Source organism: Hermetia illucens, chromosome 3, assembly GCF_905115235.1.
Source record: "Hermetia illucens chromosome 3, iHerIll2.2.curated.20191125, whole genome shotgun sequence".
NCBI lineage: Eukaryota > Metazoa > Arthropoda > Insecta > Diptera > Stratiomyidae > Hermetia > Hermetia illucens.
Genome location: NC_051851.1, coordinates 15935780 through 15955955, shown reverse-complemented (window position 1 = coordinate 15955955; position 20176 = coordinate 15935780). Strand labels below are relative to the sequence as shown.

Sequence of the window (20176 nt, the reverse complement as noted above, 5' to 3'; positions counted from 1 at the left end):
GGACAGCAGCGGAGTGAAGGTAGTGGCGTATGCCGACGACTTGATGATGTTAGTGTCAGGGATGTTTCCCTTTAAAAAGAGCGACATCAGGAGTTTCGACTGTCAGCTGCGGGCCTTAGATGGCCAAGGCTTACCACCTGTGCCAAGTTAAGGAGGATTTGGCCTGCTTATAACAAACACTGTGGGGAAGAGGAGGAAACCTTCAGATACTTTCTCAGCGATTGCCCAGCTCTATCTAGAGTCAGGGTACGGCCACTGGGTAAATTATTGTTTGGGGACCTGAGAGAGATTTCTAGCTGCAGGAAGGGTGAGCTGCATTCCTTCGTGAATGCTATGGGTTGGCTCTGAAGATTTGATTCACTTGGACTTTGGCTCCTAGTTTTTATAACAGGATTCATGCTTTTGGCCTCAAAACTCCATTGTTCCGCGCTCTAAGGCGACCCCTTCGTCGAACAGTCCATGAGGACTGGGTTACTGGGTCACTTTCACATCATTGCATAAATGGGGAACCAAAGGTCCAAACTAAAATACACAGATAAAAGGACAGCTCAAGGTCTTGGATAAGTTTGAAACAATTGTGAAGTCATGAACTGCGTAATGATACCTCATTTGCCTTTCAAAATTGTTGGAAATGTATCTTTATTTCTTCAGCAGGGAAATGTTGCTAAATGATCCACTTATAAATATGAAAATGGAAAAGTCCCACTGGCAAAATTCATAAATTTTAATCAATCCTCCTTGAAATAATCTGAATATAGTCCTAATTGCTATGAAAAGTTTATCCACAACTTACCTGTCGGTGGGATGAATGCAAATATTAATTTCCAAAATAAAGTTAGGAAGTGCATAATATAGTCACCACAGCTGGGCTTTGGTTCTTCACCGTCCTCGTAGTCCTCGCCATCGTCGCCACCTAAAAAAGAAGACAACAAAACCAAGAAAAATGAATTAAATTCACAATTAGGGTATATTTTCGTCTGTTTACTATTCAAATGAAAAACTCCGCAATCAAGTCAACTTTTCCTTCATTTCTCAACGTCATATTTACAAAACGGATCCATTAGCTTCACTAAATCGTCTACAGGAAAGTGATGATTTTACATATATGAATAACCCACCATGATAATCTCGAATCTCTACCCATCCATCTATCTATTCAGTAACGCTGACAGCTTCTTTTATATCCTTTATCCTTGAAGTTTCTTTAATGGTTGAGTTGACTCTTCAGGTCAACGATTTTCATTTATCTCTAAGGATTTTTGTATTGACTGTCTAGTCTGAGTGCTATGCAAAGGACATTTACCCTTGAGTAGTTACGAAGGGGTGGAGGCAAAAGGAAGAATTATCGAAGCGTAAGATGAAGAACTGTCTTGAATTTTTTTTTTAACCTTGGGCAAGTTGAAGTTTTGGCAGTGTTCGATGGAAGACGGAAGGAGATAATCATGGACAATTTTTCTGCTTTAATTGTGATGGGAAAATACAGCGGAAAATTGATTTCACCAATACAAAGTGGTGCAGCACAGTCAGTTGGCTTGAATAAGGGTTGATTCGATTATGGATTGACCTGGTGTAGGCCATCATCGTCTACATGGTCCTATTGAGATCGAACTCTTTTGAAGATAGAGAGTATACGGAGCTTTTGTTATTGGGGCCGAATCGAAGTATAAGGCTAAAGAAAGAGTCGAAAATGTGGTCACAAAAAAGTTGACTGACAGTTTTGTCCAGGGCAGAGGCAACGCATCAGACGCTGCCTCACCTCGTGATGCCTCACGAGGGCAGAGGTGAGGCAGCCTCTGATTAGTTGCCTCTGCCCTGGGCGAAACTGTCAGTCAATTTTTTTTGAAAAACTTGGGTGTTTAACCCAAAAATGAGGAGTCCATGGACCACAAGAGAGGAAGTAAGTTTTGCTTCCCAAGTTGTTCGGTCCGCCATCAAATAGGTGCGCACTCAGGATTCCCAGGGACCTCAACAAAAAATGTGGTCACAGTTTCGACAGAAATGGAATAACTTGAAGCTTTCTATCTGAATCAATTTTTGCCTGGCTCAAACTCTATGGTTTTCTCTTGTAAGGATCATTATTCAAATGTCCTCGGAAAAATTCATCGAATAACCCAGGATGCATCCCTGGCGGTCCTAATATAAAGCCATATTCTGCGATTCTCATCTTCATTGTAAGCTTTTCTAAAGCAGTAAGTAGGTAGTCCTTTCCTCTGCTACCTGACAAACTTCTCAAGTGACCACCAGCAGGAGGAGAGTATATGCAAAGTATGCAAGCCTTTGCACGAATGCCTGGAAGATACCTTTCTCACCTTTAATCCCTTCCAGCTTTTGAATAATTCATGAATTGAAGTTAAATTTTCCTTGACGAAAAAGAAATTCTTTTGGAACAAATTCAAAATGTACGTGGAACTGTCTTTTTTTGGTTTACTACTTTCGGACGTTTTAATTTGCATATAATATCCTGGGAAAGGGGCTTTCAGTTGCAGTAACGACTTACAGTTTTGTGTTATATTTGCATATGTGTATGTCTTTATGTTCAGGACAATATTAAATATTCATTAGGAGACTAGCGTAAGTTTGTACGGCAAGTTCGTCCTTTTTTGGGACACAAAGGGTCTTCGCATCCCTTCCTCTATCTCAATTTGGGTTCTATTTTAATTGATACATGGAAGGCTTTACAATGGATGAACGATGCTTCAAAATTTGCGTAAATTGATTGTGACAATTTAAGCAGATGACCATCAAATGAAAGCGAAAAAAATCCCGGAACGAAGTGAACACAAATCTACAAAGCGAAATCTCGTTGTGCCAAACCAGTTTCAATGGGGATGCATGGCGAATAATAACAAAGTCCTTGCACACAATTCGGATTTGAATGTGAAGCTCAGCATGAAAAATCTAGAGTTTGTGACCATGAAGTGAGGCTCAGGTGAATTTGGATGGTGCGAATTGATTTGAGTTGGTTTTATAATATGTTGCCGAACTGCGAAAATTTAAGCATGGGTTGAAAGGAAACCATTAACAATTCAAAAAACTGATGGGTGAAATCTGGAAGCCGGAAAAGGATCAGGAAAAATAATACAGTCGAAAATAAAAAAACTTACCACCACCACCACCACTTTCTGTAATCAGTAGAATGACGAGGATAACGATGGTAGCAAACAAAAGAGAGTAAGAAGAATATTAATAAAAATATACATCGAAAATTGATAAATAAGGATAACGAAATTTTGCAAAAAAAAATAGAATTTTCCTTCGCACAAATCTTTACTTTTATCAGAATCGTGAGAACTTCATGCATCTTAGATTGAAGATAATTTTTAATAGGAACGAAGTCATTTTTAGGGCTTATACACACTTGTGGTTGACCGCGGCGGTGAACCACCAGACGCGCCTGGGTGTCAGGGTAAGCCTCGAGACTCTCTCCCCCATTTAAAACCTCTTAAATTTTTAAAGAGGGCTGCCCTCCGCGATTTCCCAGCTTAGCTTGAGAGAGGTTATCTCCCACTTCTCTCCTCATTCCCTCATTTACCCGTGCGGGGTTAAAGCCCGAAGTTAAACCCAACCATTTTGACATGATCATAACCCCACTTTGAGGGACCATGTCCTTTTAAAGCGGAAAATTCGCTAAAATTCTTCAAAACGATTAGAAAGGGGGTACCTTCTTCTCTATTCCTCATATCCTTCTCATTCTCCTTTCTTCCCGGTTTAGCGTTGAAAATTGAAACTTTGCCATGACGATTTAAAAAAACTCCACCCTGAGGGGCCATTACTTTTTAAGGTTTGGGTGCGCCAGGCAGCCTCGAAATGCGGTTGAAATGACTCGCGGTTGTTCAACCGTGTAAATAGAGCCGTTGAGGCCTGGTCTACTTATGCTTTAGGTGAAAGTTGCATAATTCGGTAAGTCCTCACACTCGCAAATCGTCTTCGGATGGGCCAGGAGTGTAGTAGGTTCATCCAACTATTGAGAGGATCTCCTTCCTGCACTAGAGAAGGTGCTAATAGGACCCCATGCCAAGGTGGAACAGCATACACCGAAGGTTGCGTGGCCAATGGGGACCTTGGTTTTTAGTATGCGAACTTTGAATACTTTAGCCACCTTCAGTTTCAAATAAGACCCTTACCGTGATGACTGGACTAGCCAGGGTGGATATTCTTCCCGGACTACTTCGGAGACTACTCAATTATTAAAAACCAAAATAGAGAGAAGAGGTGTAATACCAGGCGCATTATCGGAGGACGAGCTGCTGACATCTAGCCAGAAGTGAGCAGCGCAATCGGTGCCAGCCGTAGCACCACTGTACTGAAACCAACCGAAGGGACCTCCCGAAGCGAGGCGGCAGACGGTGGACTAGCGGTTTTCTGACTGGAATCCGTCGCCATCAAGTTTGGTGTAGCGAGTACCATACATGTACTCCTAACCCGAAGCCTAAGGAGGAGGAAGCCAGTACTGTCGACGAGCGGGATGAAAAGGACCTCGCTAAATACCAGATTGTTGAGGAATATAACAGCAAATGTTTGGCATACGGGCAGAAGGCGAAACCCACCGCTCTCAAACGCAATCGATCTCAAGACGAGGTCGAACAAAAACACGAGGCCAAACAGAAACAATTTCAAGACGAGGTTGAACAAAAACAGAGTGGGCAAGAGCTCGGACGCTAAGCAACTTCTGCAGAAATCTAAGCAGTAACAGCCAGCCGACGAGCCACAAACTGCAAAATCCTTCAGCGACGTGGCGAAGTGCCACTTACGTGTGGCGCTGGTGTATGGCAATTCCGCTAACGGCAAACTAGCGCGGAGGTGTGGACCAGTTTTAAGGCCAGGCTGTCTGAGATGATCATTGAGCATGGCCGACTAGATAGTTATCAAGGAGGAGGATTTCCCCCACCCTCCAAGCAGTCAATCTTGTTTGCTCCGTATAAACATACCGTGCCTGGCGGCACAGGAAAAGGTAAACTATAAAGTGTGGTTCGGAGTCAGGAACGCGAGGGTAAAAGTGTTTCGACCGGAATTCCAGCAAACTAGTCATGGTCAAACTGGATCAGGCGGGGCAGAAAACGTGCATATTTCCTCGGTTTATATGGCTCACGGCCGATAAGCTTCTTCAGAATAACTACAACATTTGACGAACAATAAAGCAACAAAGAAGGCTCAAGCTGTTGATAGGCTGCGACGCTAGTGGAAATCAACAAGAGGGGTGAGTCATTCTTTGATTTTATTATTAATACAAATCTATCGTTGTGTAACATGGACAGTATACCAACCTTCCATTTCCCAAGCTCTGAGAACTGTGACGGTTGTGAGGGCTGCCCAAACCCTTCAGAGACCCCAGAAGGATCGACTGGTCAAGGATTGGTCAAGTAATTAGGAACAAACTCTTCGGTGTGCGAATTGGAAAGACTGACACGAGAGTCAAACTGGAGTCGAAGGTCGGTGCTCTGGAAAAGGCAGTCCACACCGCCTTTAAAGTCTCATGCTATGCTATATACATTGCTCTCGCTGCGTAATGAAGACCTCTCTAGTTTATAAAAAAACCCGATCACGAGAGTTCCTGTGACAGACGCGTGCAAATGTAAAAAATATTACGGTTGTCTGCACGGAGCAGTGGTCTATAGGGAACCATGCCACCAGTCTCGGCACACCCTACAATTTCCATTGCCGAAATTGCGGAGAAGAGGGGGAAACCCTCAGGTACTTCCTTTGTGATTGTGCAATTCTAGTTAGAGTCTGGCTATGGACACCGTGTAAGCCAATCTTTGGGGACCTCAGAGAGACTTACAGCTGCAGGGTGGGAGAGCTGGTTTCGTTCGTGAATGCTACGGGCTGGCTCTGAAGATCTGAGCCGCGAATGTGGCGTTCATCTTTACACGAGAAACGTTGAGCCCCTTCGTAAGAAGGGTGCGCAGCAGCAAGCATAGTTGTTGTCCATGGACAGGAGATACGGAATAATATTACTAACGACCCTCATGTGGAAACCACGGTCGTAACAGCCGGAAGCATTAACACCGAAAGTTGTCCACCTATCATCATTGATGACGACTAGAGCTCCCCTGCAGGGGACCCATCATAGATCCTACGATTAAATTTATCCATGGACTCCACGACAGGTTACTGTTGGCCAAAGGTAAGTCGATTTATAAATATAAAAAAAAAAGCTTCAGGCAATCGGGATACCGAGGCACTGTCAAGCAATCGATATCATCTCCTCTAAGATAACGAACACCGGCCCAAAGCTGTGTAAGGGGTAGACCGCCGGACGACTAAGATGGTAATGATTTGCTTTCTTCTGTCAGTCTTTTTGTACTGGTTGACCGCCAGGGCGTTCGGTTTAGTTATTAGGATGCTGCGATTTCAAGCCTGTCTCCTTCACTTTCTTAAGACTTCCAAATTGGAAGGCCACTTATAGATCATTAAAGATGAGAGGAAACCAACCCTCGCACTTAGAGGAGCCTTTGATTTTGACATTGACAACGTGGCAGCGGCAATCAGACATTCAGTCGAGTTTATGCTGATCCAAGCCTCGAGGCTCTCCATTTTGTAGCCACGGATCAACGATACCAACTAAAGCCTCTTTTATGTAACCACCGAACTAACAACCCAAGGGCTAAGAACAAATATCATCCCAATGGATTCACTTGTTTCAAACTGCCTGTTAGCGGTCGTTAGATTACCTGTGATCATCACTGATGGCGTTCTTCGTGTCCTAATCGGCTTCCTGTGCTTCTAGGGTGGAAAAGGCCGCTACGTTTCACCTGTCCTGCCCGAACTCTGGGAAATCGCAACTTCAACGTTAGGTATACCTATAACTTTTGGCGGCTCATTTAATAATCACAATGACAAAGCTCTCTTCACATCTCCCCCAATCCAGGGTGTGGTGCGAACCATGCCCGTTGGATAGTTTGCAGTCGAGGGTAACTGATTGTATTCATGATTCCTAGTCGTCTCAGTGAGTAAGTTTGACCTTACCATGCTACGGGGGGCTATGGCACAGGAGACCACCTAACCCCCATACTCGTGGGAGTCAAATGAGTAATGTTGCAAAAATAAAGGAAATAGAAAAAGTACAACTAAACAGGAAACTATCGAAGATCTTGTCGTCAAGCGAAACTTGTATTCAACGGGATTCGCTTTTGATCACGTCATATACTGGCGGATTGCGCGATGGAAGACACTGGTTATGACCACAGTTCGTAAATTGCCAAGTTGGGAAGGAGCAGAATTGTCAATATGCGCTAGGGATGGTATACCAGGAACACAGATGGTGACAGTTTTTCTCCCGAAAGCTGCAATAATAGAGACGGAAGATCTAATGGACCTCCTAATCGCTCTACACACGATTATGGAGGGTCTTCAGAAGCAAGGTGGAGCGCAGGACTAGACTCCTCACAATTGGGGTAGATGGCCGGACCTCGGGGGGCAATAAAACGTCGGAGTTTCCATAGGGCAGGGGTAGACTCTTCGCAATTGGGGTAGATGACCGACCCCTGGAGGCAATCAAACGACTGGACCAGCTAGGGAAGTAGACTTGCTGCCCAGTGAAAAGAAGGAGCTGGACGACCTAGACCTAGGACTTTTAGTGTTTGGGGTGGGCAACGACGTTCAGGAAAGCGTCATGACGGAGGAGAAAGGTGATACATCGACAGTAGAGGAGAGCTGCAAACAATAATGGAGCCAATGGCCAACACTGAGGTAGCTCAGATAAATCTCCACCATGCAAAAGCTGCATTCGCGGTAATTACAAGGGAAAGTTTCAAGGAGAACATTGGAATAGTGCCGATTCGCGGTCTGCAAGGAGGAAGCATGCAGGTGATTTGGGTCCCCTCTTGCCAAACATCAAGAGCTTGCTTCACTCTTAAACTTAAAACGATATTCGGGTTCCACCGGAACAAGCCGCTAAATTGGTGAAGTACTCTGAGCAGAGGGCGCTAAAACTTCTTCTCGGCTGCGATGCTAACGCCCATCATGAAGTCTGGGGAAGCAGTAACATCAATCGAAGAGATGATAAGTTACAAATATATAACGTAGGGAACATTTGTAACCAACACTAGACAGGAGGTACTAGACATAACTTTAGGAAATACTCTAATGAACGGGCTGGTCGGGAATTGGAAGGTCTCGGATGAGTCCTCTATGTCAGATTCGACTGTGAAGGCAACTCCGAAATAAAAATAGTAATAAGAAATCCTAGGAGTGGTGGAAAACTTCAACACAGTCGTCATTGTCGCATATGAGGCCAGCTGTCCGGCTTACACAGTTAAGTCATCAAGGGATGTACCTTGGTGGAATACGAACCTAGCCAGAATGAGAACAGAGGTACGAAAACTCTTCAACCACACAAAACAAACCGGGAACTAGCCGAGGCCCAAAAATGCACTTTCTGATAGCAACGCGATCAGGGAAGCAAAACGGAACAGATGCAGGAAATTCTGTGAAGGGATCGAATAAATCACAGAAGCAACCAGGCTTCACAAAGTTGATGGGGCAATATCTTTTGTCTGCCTGAAGAAGGAGGATGGGTCATTTACCGAGAATGAGGAGGACAGAGTATACCCGCTTCTCAGAACGCATTTCCCGGGGTCCTACCCACGACGGAAGGCGACAATAGTCTGCCTGACATCTCAACAACGAATAAAAGGGGAATAAAGGAGAACTGGAAATTAACATAAAAGATACGCTCAGAAGCTACAGTAAGGTGGGCAGTGGGAACTGTCAAACAATTTAAATCACCTGCAGTGGACAGCATCGTCCTAATCCAGAGAGGCCTAGAAACCATCTTAGAGTCTCTTCTAAGGCTGGCAAGGGGCAGCATAACCTTGGGATATATAACAAGGGCATGGAGGCAGGAAAAAGTGGCTACGAGGGTTTTGATGACTTGTAGGTGCATAGCAGGGAAAAGTGGGGTTGTTTGGGGTGTAACCTACACTGGGGAGGTATTCTGGGCAGAAAGAACTGACCTCAGCACACAACCCAGGGAGTTATACAAACACCAAAGATTGACTTGCGTGTGTATCAGTAGGGCAATGAGGACATGCCCAACGGTATCCCTGGAGGTCCTTCTGCAATTAACCCCTCTCTATCTGTACATGCAGGTGCAGACAAGGAGGGCAATCTTCAATATCAGTGAGGCGGCGAGCTTCTTGAATCGAAGGAAGATTGATATTTTTTTCTAGGCGGTGCCCCGAATTACTGATTTCAAGGGATAACATGACAACGAAGTTTCACTTCGATAAGAGATTTGAAACATATTGGAGTAACAAGGCAAACTGGCTCTGATATACGGTTTAAACCAGAAACTGATTACTTGGTACACTGACGGATCCTTCACAGCAGAAGAAGCGGTTGTCGGGTTCATTGGCCCAAAAAAATGTACTTTGCACCAATGGGCAGGTACACAAGCATATTCCAGGTAGAAATATACACCATAGACAGATGTGCCTCCCTTAATCTCCAAAGGAATTACAGGGGGCAGAACATTGCTATTCGGATTAACAGCCAAGCGACGATCAAGGCAAGGCAAGGTCAGGCAAGATGAACTCTAAACTGTTATAGGAATGCCTTGAGAGACTGAATACGCTCGGCTCGCTCAATAAGGATATTCTGGGATCAGACCATGTTGGGTTGGAAGGCAATGCGGCAGCGGACGAACCAGTCACGATAGGAATAGGGAAACCACTACACGGGCCAGAACCCTTCTGTGGAATCAGAAACGGGTTCATGGCTATGACATTGAAAAGTGAAGAGGAACGGTTGAGGGAACTATACTGGGCGGGTCTACCAGGAATGAGCAGTTCAGAGCGCTTATTGGAGAATACGAACCTAAGTGCACAAAGGATTGCTTAAAACTCACCAAGAAGAACCTCCGAATCATAGTGATTCGTATGATCTCTGGCGACACAGATGGGATGAGTTTTCGAAGGGTCGGTGGACGCATAGGTTCATAATCAACATTAGAGTATGATTCCAACCTAGGCCAGCTACCACATTTTCCAGTTCCTCACAGGACACGGTGGTTGGTCATATGAGAGGCGACAGGATTGTTCTCAATGTAGGGGCATACTGGAGGACGCAGATTATGTGATGTTTCTCTGCCCAACATTCGCGATGGAAGTAAGAAACCTGAACAAAGCGCTGAGTAAGAGCGTGAGCCCAGAGAGTATAATTACGGTGACCCAGAGGTCGAAAAAGAACTGGCTTACAATTTTCTACGCAAATGTAAAAATACAGAATGAGCCGCTGAAGCAAGGACGGCGGAGAAACGTCCAAAGGACAAGAAGCACGAATGCGTAAAGTCAAAGCCCTAACATTTTCAGGACTTTTGTAGTACCAACCAATGCTCAGTTCAATTTCGTTATCAAACCCACGTTAGATTCAGATCAAAACTACTTGTTCTAGCACGTCGTTGCCCCTGATTTAACAGGAATTAAATTATTGCGGAGAACAGCTATTAAGGTGCTTCCATCAATGATGTTCCACCCTGTTTACTGTGATACAGTCGTTGATATTCTTTAACGATCAAACGCATCATCAGTTGTGCGCTCATTACATAAATATTAGGAAAACAATTTCAGCAAAAACTGCAGTCCTGAACTGAAATAACAATAAGTCAAGATACTCCTTTTCTTTCTAAAAATCCTTTCTCATACCGAACTTCTGCTGTCCACAGATCCCAAACTTATATATTCGTTTACCACATAAATTGCTAAAGTTTATCAAGTGATTAAAATCAAAGTGAACTTTGAGGAGTATTCCCTCAACAAAGATTTAGATTTATATATTTTAGATAGCGTATAGAAAGTGTATGTAAACATGATACTCACCAGGACTAACGGTCAAGGCCTCTGTAAATTGTTCTTTCCAGGAAGACGTTCCAATAAGTAAGGAAGCATTAGCTCTTTGTACCAATTTATCAACCGTGTTCTGAAAAGATATAAGAAAGATACAAAAGATAAGTAGGGTATGTGTAGATACTATATATGATCGCAGATGAGCTTTGAAGAAAGTAGTGGGCTAGTATGAAATCGAATTGTTTGTAAGGGAAAATGGTCAAAGAATATATTGCTAGTGCTTGACTTATGGAATAGTACCGAGGGTAGTGATAATAGGCTTAGCATAAAAAGAACCTTTTCTTTTTCTTTGTCCTTAATCCTTTTGACTTTTTACACGTGAATCTGATAGATGTTGGTGTAGGCAGCCCTTAGAGGCTGTCGTCTAATTCATTTTGCCCGGAGTGCATATAGACGTTCTTATTCCATTGCCAAAATCTCTATCTGAATCTGATCCTGAATATCTGAAAAAGCCAGAAAGTGCGCACCAGCAAATACATACATATCACTTATAGCAAAGTGATGGCTAAGCCATGAATTCTGGCAAAGGTTTTCCATCAGAAATTAATAGCAGATACTATTAAACTGTATTTAATAGGATTGATATCTTTTATGTGTGCTGGTAATATGTCGACATTGCTGGAGTCGATAACGATAGCATGATGCAGCATTTTGCAAATGGAAGGAGATTACTACCCACTTTCGTATAGCCAGCAAGGCTGTTAATAGGCGCTTTTTAGATGGAGTTCCCTTTATTTGATATATGTGATGTGTCATTAGTCAGATTGCAATTAGGAGATGGAAGAATATGGAAAAGTGCAGTGTAACGTTTTTCGGTATGTAGACTGACAGTGGTATGCCTCAAGGGATTCATAATGGGTTTTCGTCCCTCACACTTGGTTTCAAATCAGCGCTCCCTGCATGGGGTAAGGTATTTGAGTGCTTGTGACCGACAAGACAGATACTTTTATTCGGTCATTTTTTAGCCGTTTGACTTGTAGTGATAGATAGAGTCAATTTCATTAAGTGATATCGGAATTTTCATCTAGACCGACATAGCTCTGATGGGAATAAATCCCTAATCTATGTAGCAGACAAGTCTCTACAGTATTTCCACTCCATTATCCTTCTTTGAAAGGAATTAGTAATAAATATTGATCAGATTCAGTCCCAAAACAGGACGCAATAACCGGCTTTGTGTTGTCCGTAATGTACTTGCCACACTTTGGAAATTGAGAAATGTTAAGACGCTTTCCAGAATGGTTGCAAACAACACATTCAAACCCGATATCATATACAAACCTCTCTGAAGGATAACCACTACGGTAAGCAGCTTTTTCTGATCGGTTCTCCGGTGGTCAAAGGGTAGTATAGGTCCCAGGGCGAAACGTGGATTGGTACCCACGATGGAGCATAAAACCTGGGAAACACCTGCTGAAGCAAAACCAACAGCTCTACTACCAAACCTTATCTCCATCTCCACGTGGTGACCGCTGGGAGCTCTTTCTTAACGAAAAGCTGCAGACTGAGGAGGATGAAGTCCAGTCTCCCGTGCCTAAAAACGGGACAAATTGTACCAATTGGTCCTCCAGGTTGGGAGTTGGGTAGGGCTGACAACCTTACACGGAAAACAACTTTTTACGAAGCCACGACAGGCGCCTCGGATTGGATGGATTACACAACGACGAACCCGGCAACGAAAAAGGAATAACGATTTGCGCGTTTTCTCATGGAACGTATGTACAGAGATGAAGCTGCTGAGCAGCTAGCCGATACCCTGTCGCAATATAGGGTTGATGTAACAGCGTTACAACAGATGCGTTGAACAGGGACCGGTTTCCTGGAGAAGAGTTGCTACACCAAATATTATAGTGGCCATCCAGTAAACCATGTGCTCGGGGTAGGTTTCTTAGTCAGTCAAAAAATGAAACCTGCTGTTATCGGCTTTGAAAACATTAGCGAACGGCTATGACCTCTGCGCTTGCAAGGCAAGTTTAGAAATATAAGCCTCATTACCGTTCACGCCCCTACAAAGGAGATCGCGGAGTCGAAGAAAGATACCTTCTTCGAGGCAGTTGAGCGGACCCTCGAAGCCTGCCCCAAGTATGATATCAAAATTATCCTTGGAGATTTTTTACAGTCAAGTAGGGACGGAGCTCGTAATCAGGCGATTTATTGGTTCCCATAGCGTACATAGGGATACCAATGATAACAGACTGCGGATTATTTAGTTAGCAGTATTGCACGAAATGGTTGTTGAAAGTATCTGGTTTGTGCAGAAAGCGGTCCACAAAAAAACGTGGGCCTCCCCAGACGGGACTACTTTCAACCAAATTGACCACGTGTTGATCGAACGCCGCCACCTCTCAGCCTTGATATATAGACTCGGATGACTATCTCGTTGGCATGGTGCTCCGAGCTCGAATAACAACACCACCCAGAATCCCCTATGACAATCAAGTGAGAGTTAACACTGAAGCCATCCACAACACAGCCCTCCGCAACACTTATAAGAGGGAAATGGATGCCGCAATAACCGCAATCAACAGAGATCCTGGAGATGAAGCATCAACAAATGATTTTCACAATCGCCTGAAGACTATTCACGACTTCACAGATGGAAACAGGAAGCCTGGGAGAACCAACAGGTCTGTGAACTCGAAAAGCACAGGGAGCAACCGTATCAGGCGTGGAAGTTTTACCAACAAGTCAGCATAGAATGGGCGTATTGGACCGATGGGTTGAGTACTTTGATGAACTACTGAACAACCAGAACATCGGCGAGTTGGGGGTCCCGCCAACTGAAGACAACGGACAAATACTGCCACCACCGAATTGGTTAAATATGGAGGTGACCAGTTACACCAAGTGGTTCATCAACTTGTGGTCAAGGTATGGGACAGCGAATCAATGCCTGACGATTGGCAACGTGGCATTATCTGTCTCATACATAAAAAGGGAGATATCACACAGTGCAGCAATTATAGAGGTATCACGTTGCTGAGTACCATCTATAAGGTATTCTCCTCTATCTTGCTAGGCCGGATAGCCTCATACGCCCACAACATCATTGGCCCATACCAAAGACGCTTCACTCCAGGCAAATCAGGAACAGATCAGATTTTCTCTGTGCGTCAAGCGATGGAAAAACTGTAACTGGAATATGGACATCAGTTGCAACATATCTTCATCAACTTTAAAGCCGCCTATGATACCACAGCCAGTGTAGAACGGTACACGGCCATGAGAGAATTCGGTATCCCGACGAAATTGATAAGAGTGACTAGGCTGACCCTGACCAATGTGCGAGCCCAGATAAAAGCAGCAGGATCACTCTCAAGACCATTCGACATCAACAACGGTCTACGACAGGGGATGCCCTACCATGCGTCCTCTTTAACCTGGCCCTTGAGAAAGTGATCCGTGATGCTGAGGTAAACGCAAGAGGTACGATCCTCTTTAGGTCCACCCAACTACTGGCCTATGCTGACGATATCGACATCATGGGAAGAACGATCCGAGACGTACAAACTGCCTTCATCCAGATCGAACAGGCGGTCCGAGATCTTGGACTGCACATCAATGAAAGCAGGACAAAGTATGTGGTGCCAACGTTAGCACTAAAAACCAAACCAAACCGCACTGGTCGAACAGGAAGAATAAAGATAGGAGACTACAACTTTGAGACCGTTGATAATTTCTCCTATCTAGGGTCGAAAATCACAACCGATAACAGCTACGACGATGAAATCCGCGCACGGTTGTTGTCAGCCAACAGATCCTATTTCAGCTTCCAAAACCTGTTTCGCTCGAAACGCCTCACCATAAGGTCCAATCTCTTACTGTACAATACAATGATCTTGCTAGTCCTTATGTATTTCTCGGAAACTTGGGTTCTTAGCAAGAAAAATCGCGAACTTTTGGTCTCATTAAATATGTTGCAGCAGGCAGTGCCATCAGACTACGTGAGTCCGGATGCTGGACAGCGAAGTCCTACGGCCACAGCAACATACAAAATGAAATACCCCGAGAAATCTAGGCATCCTCCGCGGACTATGTCACACGCAAGCTGAACTTCACGAGAAACTTCGCTGTGGACCTTCCAAGACCGGCGGCGTGTTGCAAGACTATGACACAGTATTCTTTACGGACGGATCAAAGATGGCCTATGGAGTCGGCGGGGGGGGGGGGGGGGGTTTCTCGAATACACATGGTATATGCAAGTCGTATGGTCTACCAGGTTTCGCCAGTGTATTCCAGGCGGAAGTACTGGCGATATTGGGAGTCTGTGGATGGCTGGAGCGTGATTTGAGCCCCAAGCGTAACATTTTGACCGGCGGCCAAGCGGCCATCAAGGCCTTGTACTCAACGACGCCATCTTCCCGGCTGCTAGGGCAGTGCAGAGACGCGCTCAACCGTCTGGGCAGCACGCTCTAGCTCAGTGTTCCGCTGGCGGCTATCGGGGGCGGAGTCTACTTGCACTACCTAGCAGCCGCCGGCCTGAGACGGCGAAGGCTTACAAGCAGTGCCAAGTCAAGGAGAATTTGGCCCGCTTATAACATAGCCCGATCACGAGAGCTCCTGTGCCAGACGCGTGCAAATGCATTCAAGATTACGGCGGTCTGCACGGGGCACTGGCCCATAGAGGACCGCTTTTCTTCGTGAATGCTACGGGTTGGCTCTGAAGATCCGACCCGGCTGGACTCTGCCTTCCTGCTCCCATAACAACAGTCACGGTGTTAAGAGTTTGTGGAATCAAAACGGCGCACCAAACGCTAATTGGGCTCCTCGGAGCGGTCACTAATATCTACCTATCTACCTTAGTCGCGTTCGAGAGAAGCATCCTGCGAAAAATTTTTGGCCCCCTACATGAGGATGGACGATTCCGTAGTCTACTTCCGTCTACTTCCGTCCCCACGTACTCGAGAAGGCCGATCAGACCCGAGTCTGCAAGGGACTTATCTGAAGTGGCTTCGGCCACCAAGCCTCACCGGAGGTTATCTGGTACCATGGGAACCGGGACGGCCCTCTGAGAGCATATGCTCCAGGAGAATTCCTGGAGGATGTGTTCTCGGCCCGGTTATTTGCGGTTGGCCCCCTAGTGGGAGTTTCATGGTGGTTGTGGTTATGCCTACATCGCGGGCAGAGCTCCTCGGAGCTCAAGCGTGGAATTGCGCTGTACAACTCGGGTGCCGTACCCCTTAGTTGCGGCAGAGATGTTAGATAGGCCTCGCATCCACTGGTATGAATGCTGAGCCCGCACATAGTATCAACCAGGCATGGCGGGGCTCTGATTGTGGTCCCAAAATCAATCCGTGTCCCAAGAGGACCGTGGGATTATGCCTTCACGGCAGGTACTCACGTTAAACCCCCAGGACTTTCATTCCGTAGTCTACATAACGACGAAATCTATGGGCGATACCATGACCGGGTTGTGGATAAAATCCGGCTCAGTAGGTTACGGTAGGCGGGTCACTTAATCCGTATGGATGAGGATGATCCAGTCCGAAAAGTCTATAAGGGCAATATCTATGGTAGGACAAGAAGACGAGGCAGAGGCTGTCTGAGATGGAGCGATGGCGTAGGTCAGGACGCCAGACAGCTTTTAGGGACATCGAATTGGTGGACCTCGGCGCAAAACCGGGATGTCTGGAGTTCCTTATTAAGGCAGGCCTAGACCGCAGACCGGTTGTTGCGCCGTTGATGATGATGATGAATTTTTTAGCCGTTTGACTATGATGATAGATAGAGTCAATTTCATTAAGTGATATCCGAATTTTCATCTAGGCCGACACAGCTCTGATGGGAATAATAATCCCTAAAACCTTTTATTAGCCCTAATCTATGTGGCAGACAAGTCTCTACAGTATTTCCACTCCATTATCCTTCTTTGAAAGGAATTAGTAATAAATATTGATCAGATTCAGTCCCAAAACAGGTCGCAATAACCAGCTTTGCGTTGTCCGTAATGTACTTGCCACACTTTGGAAATTGAGAAATGTTAAGACGCTTTCCAGAATGGTTGCATACAACACATTCAAACCCGATATCATACCCAAACCTCCTGGAAGGATAACCACTACGGTAAGCAGCTTTTTCTGCTCGGTTCTCCATCTAATTAATTTTTCTTTCAGTTCTCAACACGCCCAGAAAGCGTACATGCGAAAATCTTATTTAATTCAACCTGTTCCTATTGTTTCCATCCGTTTTCTGTATCCATGCTGGTTAAGGAAAGCTTTCCTCCGAGTACTATTTCAGCAGGAAAGCAGGAGCTGTTGTGCAAATGTCGTGTTTTATAAATTGGTTGTGGCAGTTCGTTAGGTAGTAGGGAAAATTAATAGTTGCTGAGGAGTCCTCTGTATTTCATGGTAGTTTCGATTCGCTAATTTTCCCTAAATCTTTTTTTCTTACGCTTCCTGTGTACATTAGGAGTTCCGATCTGGATGCAGCTAATGTTTGCGAATTTGCTCTTATTGTAGGAAAAGAAGCTGAAATGTTGTTGGTTGCAAATGACATCAACGAACACAAGGATGGTATGGTTATGGGGTTACCTTGAGTGCCCGCAGAAGGTGTGGAAGAGGGTATATTACTCAGTAGAGACTCTGTAACCTTCCAGAATACAATTTGATACTAAAGGCGTTCCCTATTCAGGACTTGATGTGAACCTTTTAGTTATGGATGCTGACTCGAAATCCGTTCGGGTGACTGAGTTAAGTAGGAAAATGAATTTTTTTGGGATCAAGATGGATTATAGATTGAAAATATGATCCCCGTGAGAAAATCGGAATATGGTTACAGCCAGTAGATTTAAGGAAAACGAATCACTCATGATTTTATTATATTATAATCTGTCATCTATCATTTTATAGCCTAATATTCTGACAAATATACTACTATATGAATGACAAAGGCAGTATATTGAATTTAAGTTCCTCTATGTGATGACGTTATTTTTCAAGAAAGTGCTTTATATGATGCTGAAGCACTCGGGTTTAAAGTCGAAAGAACGTCACTGACTGCAATGGATGGGGAAGAGTTCATATATGGCGAGTGATCTGAGAGAGGAAATCAGATACGAGGAATGGAATGGAAAGCATGAGGTTATAAATCCTCAAGAAATCATTAATAGACTGCAGGATATACCCCCACTATCAGAAGACGATTGCCTAGTATCCAACGACATGGATACGGAGCTGATAAAATCAGCGAGAGAGATCTCAATGAAGCTGGTCCCTTCCGCAGGAATAAGGACACGAAGGCGAGAAGGAAGAGGACGTATACGCATGCTACAGCTTTAGTTCTGACTGCTGTCGTGGGAGTTTCCCCCAGAGGATGGCAAATGTCAAAGGGACGATTTGCCATCCTTCGGGAATCCCTGTGGAAAAAAAATGCTGGAACCTGGAGAGAAGCCAAGATGTAACAATCAAGATTTTTGCGGTGGGCTTCTCCACTTAGAGTGCACTGACGAGGTTGCCTTAAAATGGCTCCAGCAGGCAATCCCGGCTTTGAGTTTTGGCGGTCAGCCCAAGTTCACTATTGTGAACACTGAGCTACGCAGGACAGAACATGCCGGGTGTTGGTTACCGTGCCCTCGAAAGATGCCGATTGTGGGCGGATTACCAAGTGAAGTCTTCAAAGTCGCGCATCTGCCTAATCTGGTCCACGTTCGATCACCTCGGGCTTAGTGATAGAACCTAAATCACAAAACCAATTTGGGCTGGAAACAATAAGATATTGCGTGCAAGTTTGTAGCTGTGAAAGGAGCTCGAGGAGGCATTTAGGTTATTTGCCTGCGGCGGCTATGCGTTCTGCGCTCGCAAAAGTGTCAGCCAAGCCATTTTTGTGATCCTCAGCGCGGTCATTATTCATGCCCGCGCGTCTTGTTTCCTTTTCATACCGAAAACAATTGAGAAATTGAGTGTACGAAGTACGAAGTAAACTGAGTTAAGGATACCAAGGTAGGGAGGAATCCTTAATCATGTTGATAGTGGAACTACGACTTTTACAGTTCCAAATTTAGCGCGCTCGTTTATTTTCGTTATTTACGCGCCATATCCTGATGGTTGTTTTCTTTCAGGTTCCAGTTGGACCCACGGTATAAGGACACCTGAAGTTTTGTTTTGGTACTATAGCCAAAGTAAAACTGTACACGGCCATGGGATAATTCGGTATTCCAACGAAACTGATAAGACTGACTAGGATGACTCTGACCATTGTGCGAGGCGAGATACGTCCTTGGAAAATGTGATCCTCTTTAAGTTCACCCAACAACTGCCCTATGATGATGATATTGGCATTATCAAAAGAACAACCCGAGATGTGCATCGAGCAAGCGGCGCATGATCCTAGTGAAGGCAAAACGAAGTATACGGTTGCAACATCAGCACCAAAAACCAAAAAGGTAACAACATAAAATCGCATAATAAATAAAAACAGGAAACGACAACTTTGAGACCGTTGACAATTTTTCCTATCTAGAATTGAAAATCTCAACCGATATCAGCTACGAATATAAAATCCGCGCACGGTTATTGGCAGCCAACAGAGTCTATTTCAGCTTCCAAAACCTGTTCTGCTCGCAACATCTCACCATAGGGTTAAAGCTTCTTAGTAAAAAGAACTGTGAACTCTTGGTTGTGGATAAAATTCGGCTCAACAGGTTGCTGTGGGCGGGTCATTTAAACCGTATGGATGAGGATGATCCAGCCCGGAAAGTCTAGCAGGACAATATCTATGGTAGAAAAAAGACAATATCTATGGTAGAAAAAACGTGCCTCAGATGGAACGAAGGCGTAGATTAGGATGCCAGGCAGCTTTCAGCGATATCGAATTTGGGGATCTTGGCGCAAAACTGGAATTTTTGGAGTTCCTTACGAAGGTAGGCACAGACCGGATACCGGTTTTTGTGCCGTTGATGATGAAAACTACTCCCACTTCTACGTCCATGTCCCTGAGCGATCGTCGTGAAGTATTCTTCACGGGGAGGGCACTAGTCTGCATTTGCATGGTTAGGTGTCCCGGTCCTGGGTCTTTTTTGTATCATGATTATTGTTGCGTTTGACGCGCTTCAATTAACTTTTGAACTCAGTATTGTCTGCTGGGGATTATAGGGTCCGATAGCTAAGATGAGGACATTATTCGGACAAGGAAACATAGTGTGGTCCGGTGCCATGGGTGTGGCGTAGTCTACCCCGAAGCGAAGCAAATACTTTCTGCAACTCATGTTCCGCAATGCCTCTACATTCCGACAAAATGGCCTTAAACAATCATCAGCGTTATCATCGCACAGCACTTACTAGCAGCCGACGCTTCCCGAGCCTGATCCATGATCATTGCTACCATATTGACCACAG

General features: G+C 44.8%; 1 protein-coding gene across 6 annotated transcripts in view; it reads right to left on the bottom strand.

Annotated features, from left to right (window-relative positions):
- Nucleotides 1-20176, bottom strand: part of LOC119650953 (sodium/calcium exchanger 1-like) — a 540060-nt gene that overhangs the window by 36888 nt on the left and 482996 nt on the right. For 4 of the 6 annotated variants that reach the window (XM_038054189.1, XM_038054191.1, XM_038054194.1 and 1 more), the window contains exons 4-6: nucleotides 10818-10917; nucleotides 3105-3122; nucleotides 794-913 (exon numbers count right to left, since the gene is read on the bottom strand). In XM_038054189.1, coding sequence (XP_037910117.1) covers nucleotides 794-913; nucleotides 3105-3122; nucleotides 10818-10917 — 238 coding nt within the window. The remainder of the gene's footprint in view (nucleotides 1-793; nucleotides 914-3104; nucleotides 3123-10817; nucleotides 10918-20176) is intronic. The other 2 variants (XM_038054190.1, XM_038054192.1) reach the window with 2 other exon arrangements.